General features: G+C 50.8%; 1 protein-coding gene across 1 annotated transcript in view; it reads left to right on the plus strand.

Annotated features, from left to right (window-relative positions):
• Positions 1-12985, plus strand: part of AR (androgen receptor) — a 67697-nt gene that overhangs the window by 32605 nt on the left and 22107 nt on the right. The window contains exons 2-3 of the mRNA XM_074601114.1: positions 116-267; positions 10144-10260. Coding sequence (XP_074457215.1) covers positions 116-267; positions 10144-10260 — 269 coding nt within the window. The remainder of the gene's footprint in view (positions 1-115; positions 268-10143; positions 10261-12985) is intronic.

Below are 12985 nucleotides of genomic sequence, written 5' to 3' on the forward strand. Positions count from 1 at the left end.
TTTTGGGTTTTGCCATGAAAGTTCTCCCAAGCGCCATCTGCTATGCTTACCCATAGCTTGTCCTGACCTCATTTGCTGACCCTTTCCCTTGTTCTCTTTCTCTTTTATGCTGCAGATTGGAGACCGGCCATGAACATGTCTTGCCCATTGACTATTACTTTCCACCTCAGAAAACTTGCCTGATCTGCGGAGATGAAGCATCTGGGTGCCACTATGGAGCCCTCACTTGTGGTAGCTGCAAAGTCTTCTTCAAACGAGCGGCTGAAGGTAATGCATACGGAGAGAGGAGGGAAAAATCACTCCCGCCTCCAAGTGTTGGCTTTCTCTACCAAAGTAGCCTAAGAGTCAAGTTCTACTGACCCAAGTTCTCTCATCAGCAGTCAAATCATTAACATATAATGTGCTGGAGGCATTTGCAGCGTCACGATATGTTTTCCTCCTGTTGAAAGAGGTTAAGCAGCCTTGCTCTGGGGAGCCTGCCAAGCCAAGGGGACTGAGGCAAGAGTAGTGGGGACAAAGTGTGGTGGGTTTCTAAGGTCTCTTAAACTAGTAAAGGAGAAAATTCAAGGATAAATTGATTTCTTTGTCATATGTTTGTCATTCCACGTGACAGATTGCCCTCAAAAAGTAGCCAAACCAGTTTGCAAGACAGTCCTTTTCAATGCCTGATTATCTTAGTGACCTAGTGAGACCCCGGAGCAATCAGTGTCTGCTTCTCCTCTTGACTCTCAAGGGTGCTTTAAGTTCCCATCATCCCTCCTGCGATCTCAGACCCACAACTCCAAATTTAGGGGATGGTTTTCCTCTCCTGCATCCCTTTCAGAGGGTCACTTCTCTCAATACCTGCAAAACGGCAGAACCGCCTGTCCAGCAGGAGCCATGCTCTGTCCTTGGTGTCCATGATCCTTCTCCTCAATCCTTGAGAAAGCAACTTCTTCACGTCCAGCTCTGTAGTGCCAGGCTCTCCAGAGATAAGTGTGAGCCCAGATGTTCCCTCTCAAGAGCAAGGTCTTTTCACCATCTTTCCTTGGTAATTAGCTGGTAGAAGGACCTCGCCCAGCCGTTTCCTTGGGCTGGGGGTCAGCAATGTCTGGTTACTATCTGCAGTTAAGAGCAACGATTCCTTGGCAGCAGAGTGAGTCTCTGTTGTAGAAGCCTAACTGTCTGGTAACGTAATGTGCGTGTAAATCACACATCTGACTTGTTTTCTGGAGTGATGAACCAATGCAAATCATCACGCTTCCTCGGTGCTAACACAATTTATTCGATGCACTAGCACACCATTGGCAATCGGTGTTACAGTCCGTGGCATCCATGGGAGAGGGAGACACGGTGGTTCCCAGACGGTGGCCAGCAACAGGGGTGGAGGCTTCTGTCTCTGGCTTGTCTCGCCGTGACCTTCCCCTCCCATGCCTTACGTCACCCCTCTGTCGAGCGGAGGTCCCAAACCGATGGGTGCTCACCTGCCGTTGTCAGAGCACTGCTTCTAGATTAATTCCAGCATTATCCTGCGCATTTTCAGAGTCGCATTTTCCCGCGTTGATCGTGCATGCCAGGAGTGAGCTTGCCAGCACTGGTTCCGTGAAGAATCGGGGCTGTGCCGTAGAGGACAGCATCCTGTTGCCATAATAGGACAGTCAAATAATATTAATAGATAATAAGTTTGGCATATTTTCCCCAAGTAAATCATTTACAGATATGTCTCTTCGCTATATGCTAATTCTGTGTAAGGCCAGATGGATTGGCTTGTACAGCCAGAGTAAATAACAGATGCTTGTTTAAGTCAGCAAGTTATTGTTGATTTATAGTAAGTGGAGTCTTGGCTCTCTCTGTCAGATAAAGCGCTGATGAAATACCCTGTGTCAGCTGGCGGGTCCCGGAGCGATGCTCCTCCTTTTACACCAGGGTGGGCTCCGTCTGGCGGGCGAGTGGGCGGGGGCTGTGAGATGTGCTGGGGGAGAGGGGGCGGCCGGGCTGGCTGCGCTGTTCTTAGGCACATGCTGTGGGGTCGTTTCCCTCTCCTGACCGGGTTACGTCATTAATCTAAATCGTATTTATGCCTCTTCTTAGTTTTTAAGCCTCATGGTATCGCAGGGGGTTGGAAGTGTTTGGTTGCGTTAGGCTCAGGCTGCAGCAGCCCTTTGCCTTTCCCCTGGGTGAGACCATGGGGTGAAGCGCATCGGCAGTGAGGGGCGGCAGCGGTGGGGGGACCTGCCTGAGCGTGAGGTTTCACCTTACGCTTCCCTGAGGTACATGGATATAGTCTTTATTTTGGGGAGGAGACAATAAATCAGAGTCCTTTATAAATATTGAATGCAGGGTGGTGGTAGCTGATGATTTATATCCTAACTCTTGGTGATTTTCCAGCCAGACCTTTCCTTTTTAAAGTTGAAGAACAATATTGAAAGCTGATATTTCAGCGTGTTCTCATGTTTTAAAGTCCATAAAATGCATCTCTGAAAACCTTAGGTCACCTTTTGGAGACTTTTTACAACAGCAGATCAGAAAGCTTCCCCGATGAGGAAAGAAACCTTTTCTTCTGCCTCTGTTACCATCCTGTTACTGGTGTAAACCAGCAGCCTCCAACGCGTCAGAGAAGCAACGGACTGGGAGCTGAAGAGCAGCACAAACAGATCACCTCGGAGGGAACGGAGAATAGCTAGACGTGTAGTTTTTCTTTTATTATATTCTTTGCCTAATATAATACTGAGCTTATTTGGCAGTAATTCAGGTATATTTAAGAAGGCTTCTAGGGGGTTAGAAAGGGAAAAGATTTATGACAAAAAAAAAAGTTTCGACATTGATTCCTCTTCCCTTTCGAAACACACTGAGGGATTCATGTGGTTTCCAGTAGAGAAGATGACTCCTGCTTTGATACAATTTTTGACAGATTTGAGGGTTTTTTCAAGCTCAGGTTCCCTTGGTTCTTCCCGAAAGATGCTGGAAGAGTTAACAGAAAAGGCTGATCTCTTTCTGTCAGCTCTTTTGATTTATAGACTATCTCAAGATGTCCAGGTTATATATAGGCAAGCTCTAAAACAGCCTGCGGATTCTTCAGCTGTGATGTGGACTTCTTCACTTGCGAGATGGCCAGCCTCATTTTTGTAATCAAACCGGGCGTTTGTCTCTCCCTTTCTGTCACCCCCTTTGGTGTCCAAGCATTGAGGGATCCAGAGAGTTGGGGCTCGCAGCTTCTCCTCTGCTGCCAGACACACTCGCAGCCTGCAAAGGAGGGACGCCTCCTTCTTCTAAGTCCTCTTTCTCCTGCAATAACAAAGATTTGGAAAAGAAAGAGTGCATCCACCTCAGCACAGATTTTGCTTTTCTTGTTGCGAGTAGGCAAGGCATCACTTTGCACAGTTAGGGTGGCCTCAAATGAGTTGAAGACATCAGGGTTTGGTCCTCGTGGTACCACAGTTGTCCCTGGAACAGAAAAATGCTTCAAACACGACACACTTCCAAATCAATTGGCAGTCCAGGAATTCCTGTTGTACCATCCCATCCAGGAAGGGCATCGGTTTTGTGTCCCCTGCATCCACCCCTGAAAAGTGGTAGACCTTCCTGATCCCTCCAGGACTGCGTGAGACCTGGTGGCCATCTTGGCCAGTTCAGAGCTGCTTCGGTGCAGTGTTCCTGGCAGCGCAGGACTGGGATGCTTTAGGCTGTGTTCCTGATGGGGCTGCCTTGAAATAGCAGAGAGCTAAATGAAAAAAATAACATGGCATTTGGCAAATGTCCTAGAGGGCTAACAGCCAGACTGCTGTGCAGTCTGTCCCGATTCCCTTTCAGTCACTCTCCATACGGATTATTGTTCTACCTCCTGACCTGCTGGGGATTAGACTTGCGCCGGAGAAATGTCTCTGGGCCAACTCAATGGTTTCTTGCCAGTTTCCAGGATGACAAGTTAAAGTTAACTGTTTTCCGGGACCCTCACCATGTTTTAAAGTTCTTCTTCTTCTTCTCGTGGCCGATCTGTCAGTAAGTGAAAGAGTTGCATCTGCAAAAGACTTCCATGGTGCTGCAGCACCACGATGCTCCTGCTGCCATGGTGGGTTTCTCACTACCCTTTGGGTATTATTGGCCTTAAAAATCCACGGGAAGAGCAGACTGTGGAATAAGCAGCCCTTGGAAGGCTCAGGCCCTCCTGGCACAGCCTGCTGGCTGTCTCCCGTGTGTCTCCCTGCCAGGTGGGATTGCTTCTCTCGCCTCTTGGTGTCCACAGACCACCCCGGCGCAGCAGTGCTTCTCTGTGGGTGACCTGGTCCGTGGCCACCGGGTGCCCGGAGAGGTGGCCGCTCTCTGCGCTGTGCTGTGAACGGGCATCTGCTCGCGGCTTCAGCCTGCACTCCAGCGAGCTGTCAGTGAAGTGTCAGCCGTGGCATTGGTCGGAGCCTGAAGCAGACAGTTTGACTTCAAGCAGGCTCGTGAGTTCAAACATTACGGGTTTGTCTTGTTGCCAGAGAGCTGAGCAGTTGAAACCTTTTTGCTTGCAGGATTTGCAGTCACACGAGGAGAGGCTGAGGGAGCTGGGCATGTTTCGCTTGGAGAAGAGGAGGCTGAGGGGAGACCTCATTGCCCTCCACAACTGCCTGAAAGGAGGTTGTGGAGAGGTGGGTGTTGGCCTCTTCTCCAGGTGAATAATGACAGGACCAGAGGAAATGGGCTGAAGCTGCGGCAGGGGAGGTTTAGGTTAGATATTAGGAAGAATGACTTTACTGAAAGAGTGGTCAGGCGCTGGAACAGCCTGCCCAGGGAGGGGGTTGAGTCACCATCCCTAGAGGTGTTTAAGAAACGTGTAGATGTGGCACTTCAGGGCATGCTCTAGTGGCAGAGATTGTGGGGGTTTTTTTGTGTGTGTGTATGGTTGGACTCGATGATCTCAAAGGTCCTTTCCAACCATGAAGATTCTATGATTCTATGATTCAACCATCTTTAAAATAAAGCCATTTCAGTTTGCACAGTCCTGTAGTTGTTTGCTTTTAAAGCTCGTCATTTAGCCTTGGCTTGCTCCGGGCTTCTTGCTCGATTGTCTCTTGTAGCTGTTACCTGCTCATGCTGTTAGTTCACCAACATCTGTAACTTCCATGCTGACGTTTCTCTGGCTGGCTAATGTTTTCACTTTCAGACCATCATTCCAGGTTCCCTGGAGAGCTTCCCGCCTGCTCTTCCCACAGCCAGGCTGCCTTCCCAGCCACCGCAGGCTGCTGTAGTTGCTGCCCTGAGAAAGAACTGGAACTGGTGCTAAAGCTGCACGCCGTCACTGGGGCTGGATGCTTTCCTTTTGTTTTCTTTACTCTTCTGGTTAATACAGGTGACTATTAAGAAAATGGCCTTGCAAAGACAGTTTATTAATAGTGGCTTAGTCATTTTTACAGAAGAGCACTAGAGACCCTGTGGTTAGAGACCCTGGAGGATTTGCTTTCTCAGAAAGCTTGGCCTTATCCCCCAGCTGTTATAATTTGGTTTATGCCCTGAAATACGAGGATATATCTCTCTTCCAAAAGGCATTTAATTCACAGTCATAAATCTTACTCCAGATGTTTGCAGAGATTAGATTGCTTTCTGGAAGAGAAAGCTATTCTAAGCACAACAATTCATGTGGCAACAGGCACTTAGTTAAGTAACTTTTCTGGAGTGAGCAACTAGTCTTTCTCCATAAATCTTTATTTTCAGTCGAGGCAGGAGAACTGCTGTTCCCCTACTGCCTCTGCTCCCGACGTTCGTTGCAGGTGATGAGCAGGAGTTCTCGGTGGGGGCAGAGGCATCTTTCTGCCTGGTGTGGAGGGGGCACAGGAGGGAGCCGGGGGTGGATGTTCCCAGCGAAGGGGGCAGTGGTACAGCAGCATTTAAGGGGGGACCTACAGCAGCCTGCAGGAACCTGGCTTGCACAGTACTGATCTCCTGGGATTCCCGTGCTGGTCTGACAAAGCAGAGGGGTGCTGAGTACCTTTGTGGCTTCACTTCTCACCTGCATGTATGGCAAACAGAGTGTCTGGAGTGGCAGGGGAGGAGAGGGGGCTTCCCAAGGCATACATTTGCGGTGTGGAGAAGAGGGGACGGGCGTAGGCAGTTCAGGACGGTTGACTTCACCAGGGCAGCGGCATGGTGTGGTCCCTCTCCCAGGTCATGGATTGCTTTCACAAACGGTATCCCTGGCTGGGATAATAGTGATGAGGGCACTGGGTTTCTCCCAATAGTTAAACGGGGAATCTCTGCATCCCTAGGAATTAGGACAAGATGAAAAAGCAGCTTATTCTCATGCTGAGCAGCAGCAGGCTTATGAATAGCCTTTGCATGACCGTTTGTTTCCCTTTTTGTTGATGGCTAACAGCTTAAAATAAACGGTGCCAGGCTATGCATGTACAGTTAACAGAAAATCGATTCCTGCCCCAAAGAGTTTATTTTGTGAACCAGGAAGCAGGCCCTCGCTATTTCAGCAAAATCACTGTACCGTGACCGTAGGGTGAGTTGTTGAATGCAACTTAAAAGCTTGCATTCATCCGAACCCATCGGCAGGGAGGTAAAGTTGTCATAAGACTCTTTAAAATGTGCCGGATTCGTGCATAGCAATCCGTGAGGGCCGCAGGCGCTGAGGACCTGCCTGGTGGGATATCGCTCCCTCTCCCTGTCCCTTCCCAGCAGCGCCAGAGGCGGCGGATGCTGCTGAAGAGCTGATGGATGGGGAAACAGCACGGCTGCCTCATCGGGCAAGGCTTGAACCCAGTCCCCAAATCTCGTCCGCCCCCCGCTCCCCTCCTGTGGGTGCCCACAGGTGCTGGGGGGGGGACAGAGCGGGGTGGGGGACAAGCCTGCGTGTGGGGATGCTGCCCGGAGCGTGGTGGGGAGGAGGGGGCTGGGGCTGGTGGATGTTCCTCCTCTTGGAAGAGGAATTTAGATAGAGCTGCGCCTGACGCTGGAGCGTCCTTGGGGAGCTCGGGCAGTGACTGTGCCGCCTTCCCGTCCTAAAGCCATTCACAGGAGAGGCTTGACCTTTTTAAAGATTTTGAGCTATTATTGTTGCAAAAAATGCTGTAGTTTAGACTAGAGAGGCAAGATAGGGAAGGAGCAGGAGCCGACGGGCGAGGGGAGAGCAGGAGGGTTGTGCAGATGCTCCAGAGCAGCATCGCTCACAGCAGCCCGACGGCCTTGGCCAGAGGCTGAGTTGGCCCCATGAGCTGGGCTTGAGCTTTCCCAGTAGTCCCAGCCCCAGCCATTTTGTACTTGTGGTGGTTTTGATGGGCTCTGGAGCATTCCAGTGTCAGCTGTTGTCACGAGACAGGAATCCTGCAATGCAGCTGGAGGGGAAGGAGAGCAAAATCACCTTACAGCTCTCCATGCCCATGCCTGAGAAAGTAGGGCGTCCATTCTTGTTTGATGCGTGCACGTAAAGAGGTCGAGTGGAGAGCCTATGGCCTTGGCACTCGTTTCCCATAGCACAAAAATAACTCCATGTAACCCAGTTTCCGCTGAAGTTGTTTATTACTCAACCTCCTCAATGAACTGTTGAAAGGGAGGATGGTGCTTGTATTCTCTGGGATTTGGTGTAGTCACTGCTGCTGAGGCTTGACTAAGTGTCCTTAACACTGGTAATGAGCCAAGGGAGGGGGACGAGAAGAGGTGCTGATGAGAGTGGTGTTAAAAGGGTTTAGCGAGGTATCACGTGCTGCAGGTAATGCACTCTTGCCCCATTATGTCTCCAGTCTTAACAGCGAAGGCACTGAGGGTGGTGTAGTGATCAGCTTTTAATGGGGACGATCCCAAGAAGTGCAAACGCATGGTGTTTTTTGCAGCGCTTTGGCGTGGCCCCATGCACAGGCAGCGTGAGGAGGAGTGGATTTATACGCCGAACTTTAGAATGACTTTTCTGCGACCCTGTGATGAGGGGCTGCAGGAGGGATCTTGCAGCTGGCGGCCAGCGCTGGGGAGGAGCGGTGGGACCTTCCGTGGGTACCCCAGGGCGCAGGAAACAAAGCTGCTCTCTGGAGCAGGGAGGGCGACGGGGAAGCAACAGACGGGGCCGGTGAGGTCTGTGATACTGGGCTGCTAAAAATTTGCCGCTCTTTCGGACTCCAGAAGTTGTGGTTATGTGTGTGGGGGAGGTGAGGAGCTGTGAAATCAGTGCCCCCAAATCAGTGCATCTCCTGTCAAAAGTGGTACATTAAGCAGTTAGATTCAACCTCATCCTTTTCATGGATCTCTGATGACTCCAAAGGGCTATTTCTATAAGAATATAGAAAGCAGACGCTTGCAGGATGATAAGTAAAGGTTAAGCTAGATATAGACTGATTTCCCATGTCGGCTGCTTACGCAGAGTCTGTGAGGTGCACAGCTCTATTATTTACTGACAGTGGTTTAGTTTGGAACGGTATGAAGAGCAACAGAGAAATCCTGATCCAGTAAACGTGTTCAGACTTGACAAGAAAACAAAAGATGAGTCAGGAAGGAAAGTTAATTCTCGGCACGTCTAGCCAATGAGGCGGTGGAAAAAAAAAAAAAAAGATGAAATTTTGAGCTCTAAGGGCTGCTCTCTAAACAAGTGGAAAGGGTGAGTCTAAGATACCGGTTAATCTGACAATAAGTAACTTCTGAATTTTCTGCAAGCCCCCCTAAACCTGCTGCTGCTCAGGGTCTCTCTTGCAGGGAATCGCAAGGTCCCAGTTTCCTGATGGGTTGCTGTGGGGCAGGGGCTCCCCATGCAGTCGGTTCCCCAACCCCAGTGTCTGTAACCTGCAGACAACAAGCCCGATTAGGATTAATGGATGGCGCAAAAAAATACTGCAGCCCCAAAAAGCACTGTAAAGAGAGTCGTGGTTGTAGAGGGAAGGCCACTGTCTGGGGAATACATTCAGCAAACTGTAGGTAAGTGCCGTGGCAGGAGGATCACACTGTGTTTTGAAGGCGTTCCGTGAGAAAAACAGCTCTTCAGAGCAAAAAGCCAAGCAATAGATGCATGACATTTAAAAAATGAGAACCAAACTATCCGTATTTCATTACTTTTTAATTGCTGTTTATTGACTACCTCTGCTGTGCTTAATAGTGCGGAGCAGTTTTTCTCCTTGGGCATCTTGGTCTAAAAGCCTCCGCCGTGTGCCAGTCAAGAGGAGCAGTGCCGCCGGGCAGCCGGCCGGGCGGGCAGAGGAGGGATGCTGAAGTATGGCAAAACAGCGGTGACCGCGTCTGCATTTTGGGTAGCCAGCTCTCGTACAAAGCGTGTGAATCTGCCAGTGAACCACTCTTGTAGCAGCAGAGCTCTTTTCCCAAAAGATAGCAACTTCCAACTTAAGTTTCCTGCTGAGGGGTGAACTGGGAAACCAGCACTGATATGGTCCTGTCCTGTCCTGTCCTGTCCTGTCCTGTCCTCTCCTCTCCTCTCCTCTCCTCTCCTCTCCTCTCCTCTCCTCCGTTCTCCTCTCCTCTCCTCTCCTCCGTTCTCCTCTCCATTCTCCTCTCCTCTCCGTTCTCCTCTCCGTTCTCCTCTCCGTTCTCCTCTCCGTTCTCCTCTCCGTTCTCCTCTCCGTTCTCCTCTCCGTTCTCCTCTCCGTTCTCCTCTCCGCTCTCCTCTCCGCTCTCCTCTCCGCTCTCCTCTCCGCTCTCCTCTCCGCTCTCCTCTCCGCTCTCCTCTCCGCTCTCCTCTCCGCTCTCCTCTCCGCTCTCCTCTCCGCTCTCCTCTCCTCTCCTCTCCTCTCCTCTCCTCTCCTCTCCTCTCCTCTCCTCTCCTCTCCTCTCCTCTCCTCTCCTCTCCTCTCCTCTCCTCTCCTCTCCTCTCCTCTCCTCTCCTCTCCTCTCCTCTCCTCTCCTCTCCTCTCCTCTCCTCTCCTCTCCTCTCCTCTCCGTTCTCCTCTCCTCTCCATCTCCATATCTCCATCTCCATTCTCCTCTCCTCTCCATCTCCATATCTCCATCTCCATTCTCCTCTCTTCTCCATCTCCATTCTCCTCTCCTCTCCTCTCCTCTCCATCTCCATTCTCCTCTCCTCTCCATCTCCATTCTCCTCTCCTCTCCTCTCCTCTCCTCTCCTCTCCTCTCCTCTCCTCTCCATCCTCCTCTCCGGTGATACCGAGAAAGGCTGAGCCCATTTCTCCTTGTAAAACCTGGTCTGATCGGTACCCATCACTCATCTGCCATTTCTGCTGATGTTTGTAGGTAAACAGAAATACCTCTGTGCCAGCCGGAACGACTGCACCATCGACAAGTTCAGGAGGAAAAACTGCCCGTCCTGCCGCCTGCGGAAGTGCTATGAAGCTGGGATGACGCTCGGAGGTACTGTCTGAATAATGTCCCCCAGGTCCTTGCGATGGGCTGGGGACGCCGGGCTAATCCTGCAGATAACGAATGTACTTGGTATATTAACGATCAGTAAATGTCTAAATAAATGAGGCTGATGGAGTGTAATGAGCTTGGGGAAACATTTGCAGGTTTCTAGTACCAAAACGGTGAATTTCATTAAACTTTTGTTTGAGTTTCAGGAAACATGCTTTTTAATTTAAAACCTTGTTAATCTGAAAAAATGCCAATGGCTGGGTAAGATGGGTTCTCGCTCACACCAAAGCCTCCTTCAACAGAGCAATCCCATTTTAAGATCATTTTTCCTAGGCAAGAAAGGGGTATTTTTCTTTATAAAATTACAGCCCCGGTATTTTTCTTTGCGGAATGGAAGTTGCTCCTTGTGTCACTGGTAAAGATCCTTGTTACCGTTTGTCTCTGTTCCAAAACCTGTAGCTCTACCAAAACCTGTCAGAGTGCCCGTATCCAAAATGTGAGGTTTTCTGCTCAAAATCTCGGAAGATACAATGTAGCTCAGTGGGTGGCTCGTCTCTGGGTGCATTTGATGTGAGAGTGAGGAAGAAAATACCTTGGAAAACAGAGCTGATGGACCTGAGCCGTGATGAAAAGGCCCCTGACAGCGAAGCGGAGGGGAGTCCCAGGTGATGCAGAAGGGAAACCCACTGGCAGCATCAGCACAGCGTGGTGGGAAGCAGGGAGCCCTGGCTAATTAACTGGGCCAACATTTTCGTTTAAACACTTCCACCATTGCTGGGATGGGCAGTGCCTCCCGGAGCTGCTGGGCTGCTGGAACGTTGTCTCGAAGAACTTGCTGCCGGCAAGGTTCTGGTTTGTTGCTCATCGAGGAGCAGCGGTTATCATTTTATTTCTCCCCAGAATAGTTGTTACAGCTCAGGTACCAACACACGCGTGCGGTCGGCAGGGCAGCAGGGAGGTGCCCCATCCACCTGGTGTGACCAAGCAGGCAGTTTCCTCGCTGGAGTTAGCGGGGGGTTATCTCCGACTCAGTTCCCCGGTATCTGCCTCACTGGTTCTGTCCCCAGCCCCAGTCATCCAGCCCAACTGGGAGGGAGCGAGGGCAGAGGAGCCTGTCCCGGCGCCATGCCTGCCTGCGCGCCTTCTGGCAGGAGTTCCTGATGACAGTCATTTTCATGGCTGTTTGTAGCCGTGGCTTCCTAGTGGAAGCAGGGAGACTCCCGCGGGACACTTCCTTTGTCTGCCTGGGAGGGTCGGAACTGGGATGTCACCACCACCCTGCCCATGGGTTTGCTGGGCTCCCGAGCCGGGGGACAGGGGTGAGGAGCCAAACCCCGCTCTCCTGCCCGCAGCCAGCAGATGGGCTTCATAGCGGCATCCAAAACAAGTCCTTATGCTTATTTTGAAGTCCTCTTTTCTGGTGAAATTTCCTTAAGTAAGAGAAGACATACATCAGTGTAACCGCCTTCTGCAGGACACACTGACAAAATTAATGCTAATACTGATAGTTGTCGTCTCCCCCCCCCTTTTTTTTTCTTAAGCTCTTTGGGTCACCCTGACCTGTTCTGCCTCGTCTGTTTTACATTTGTTTTGAATGTCGGTTTAAAGGCAATTGTTAAAAACATGCATGCTATGAGTTTGTCCACAGTTATTTCTCCCACAGTAGAGAGGCAGAGCATTTGAAAATGCTTCCAAGCTCCAAACAGTTGTTTTTAGCTGCCTGTTAATTACCAGTCACTTGTAGGGTATAATAGAGCCGCCTGTGACCAGCAGACCTGCAGCTCTCGGTATGTTTAATGGGAGGAGGAGGTGACACACACTGAATACTTTATTTAGGACTCTCTGCTTTGGCACAGAGTGGCAATATGTCGAAGCACTTCATTATTGATTGAGATCACTCTGACCTGCAAGCTGAAATCCATTAAACAGAATCTTCTCTCCTGATCAACAGTGTAAAGCCTAAGAGAAGGGGGGGGGGGGGGAAGAAAAAACCCAAACCCCAAAGCGATAATGTGCCGGTTTCACGTGCTCGGTTCTGCTGGTGCACTGTCCTGCCTCTCCCACAGCAGTAATTCCTGCTGCGAGCACAGGTGCCTGCACGGATCACAGAATCACAGAATGGCAGGGGTTGGAAGGGACCTCTGGAGATCATCTAGTCCAACCCCCGGCCAGAGCAGGGTCACCCAGAGCAGGTGGCACAGGAACGCCTCCAGGTGGGTTTGGAATGTCTCCAGAGACGGAGACTCCACCACCTCTCTGGGCAGCCTGTGCCAGGGCTCTGCCACCCTCAGGGGAAAGAAGTTCCTCCTCGTGTTGAGGTGGAACTTCCTATGGTCAAGTTTGTGCCCGTTACCTCTTGTCCTGTCACTGGGCACCACTGAAAAGAGCCTGGCCCCATCCTCCTGACACCCACCCTTTCAGTATTTATAGACATTGATAAGATCCCCCCTCAGCCGTCTTTTTTACAGACTGAAGAGACCCAAATCCCTCAGCCTTTCTTCATAAGAGAGGTGTTCCAGTCCCCTCATCATCTTGGTAGCCCTTTGCTGTCCCCTCTCCAGCAGTTCCCTGTCCTTCTTGACCCGGGGAGCCCAGAACTGGACCCAGTACTCCAGATGTGGCCTCACCAGGGCAGAGCAGAGGGGGAGGATCTGCCGGCCACGCTCTTTTTGATGCACCCCAGGATGCCATTGGCCTTCTTGGCCACAAGGGCACATTGCTGACT

The sequence above is a fragment of the Larus michahellis genome, chromosome 9 (genome assembly GCF_964199755.1).
Source record: "Larus michahellis chromosome 9, bLarMic1.1, whole genome shotgun sequence".
Lineage (NCBI taxonomy): Eukaryota > Metazoa > Chordata > Aves > Charadriiformes > Laridae > Larus > Larus michahellis.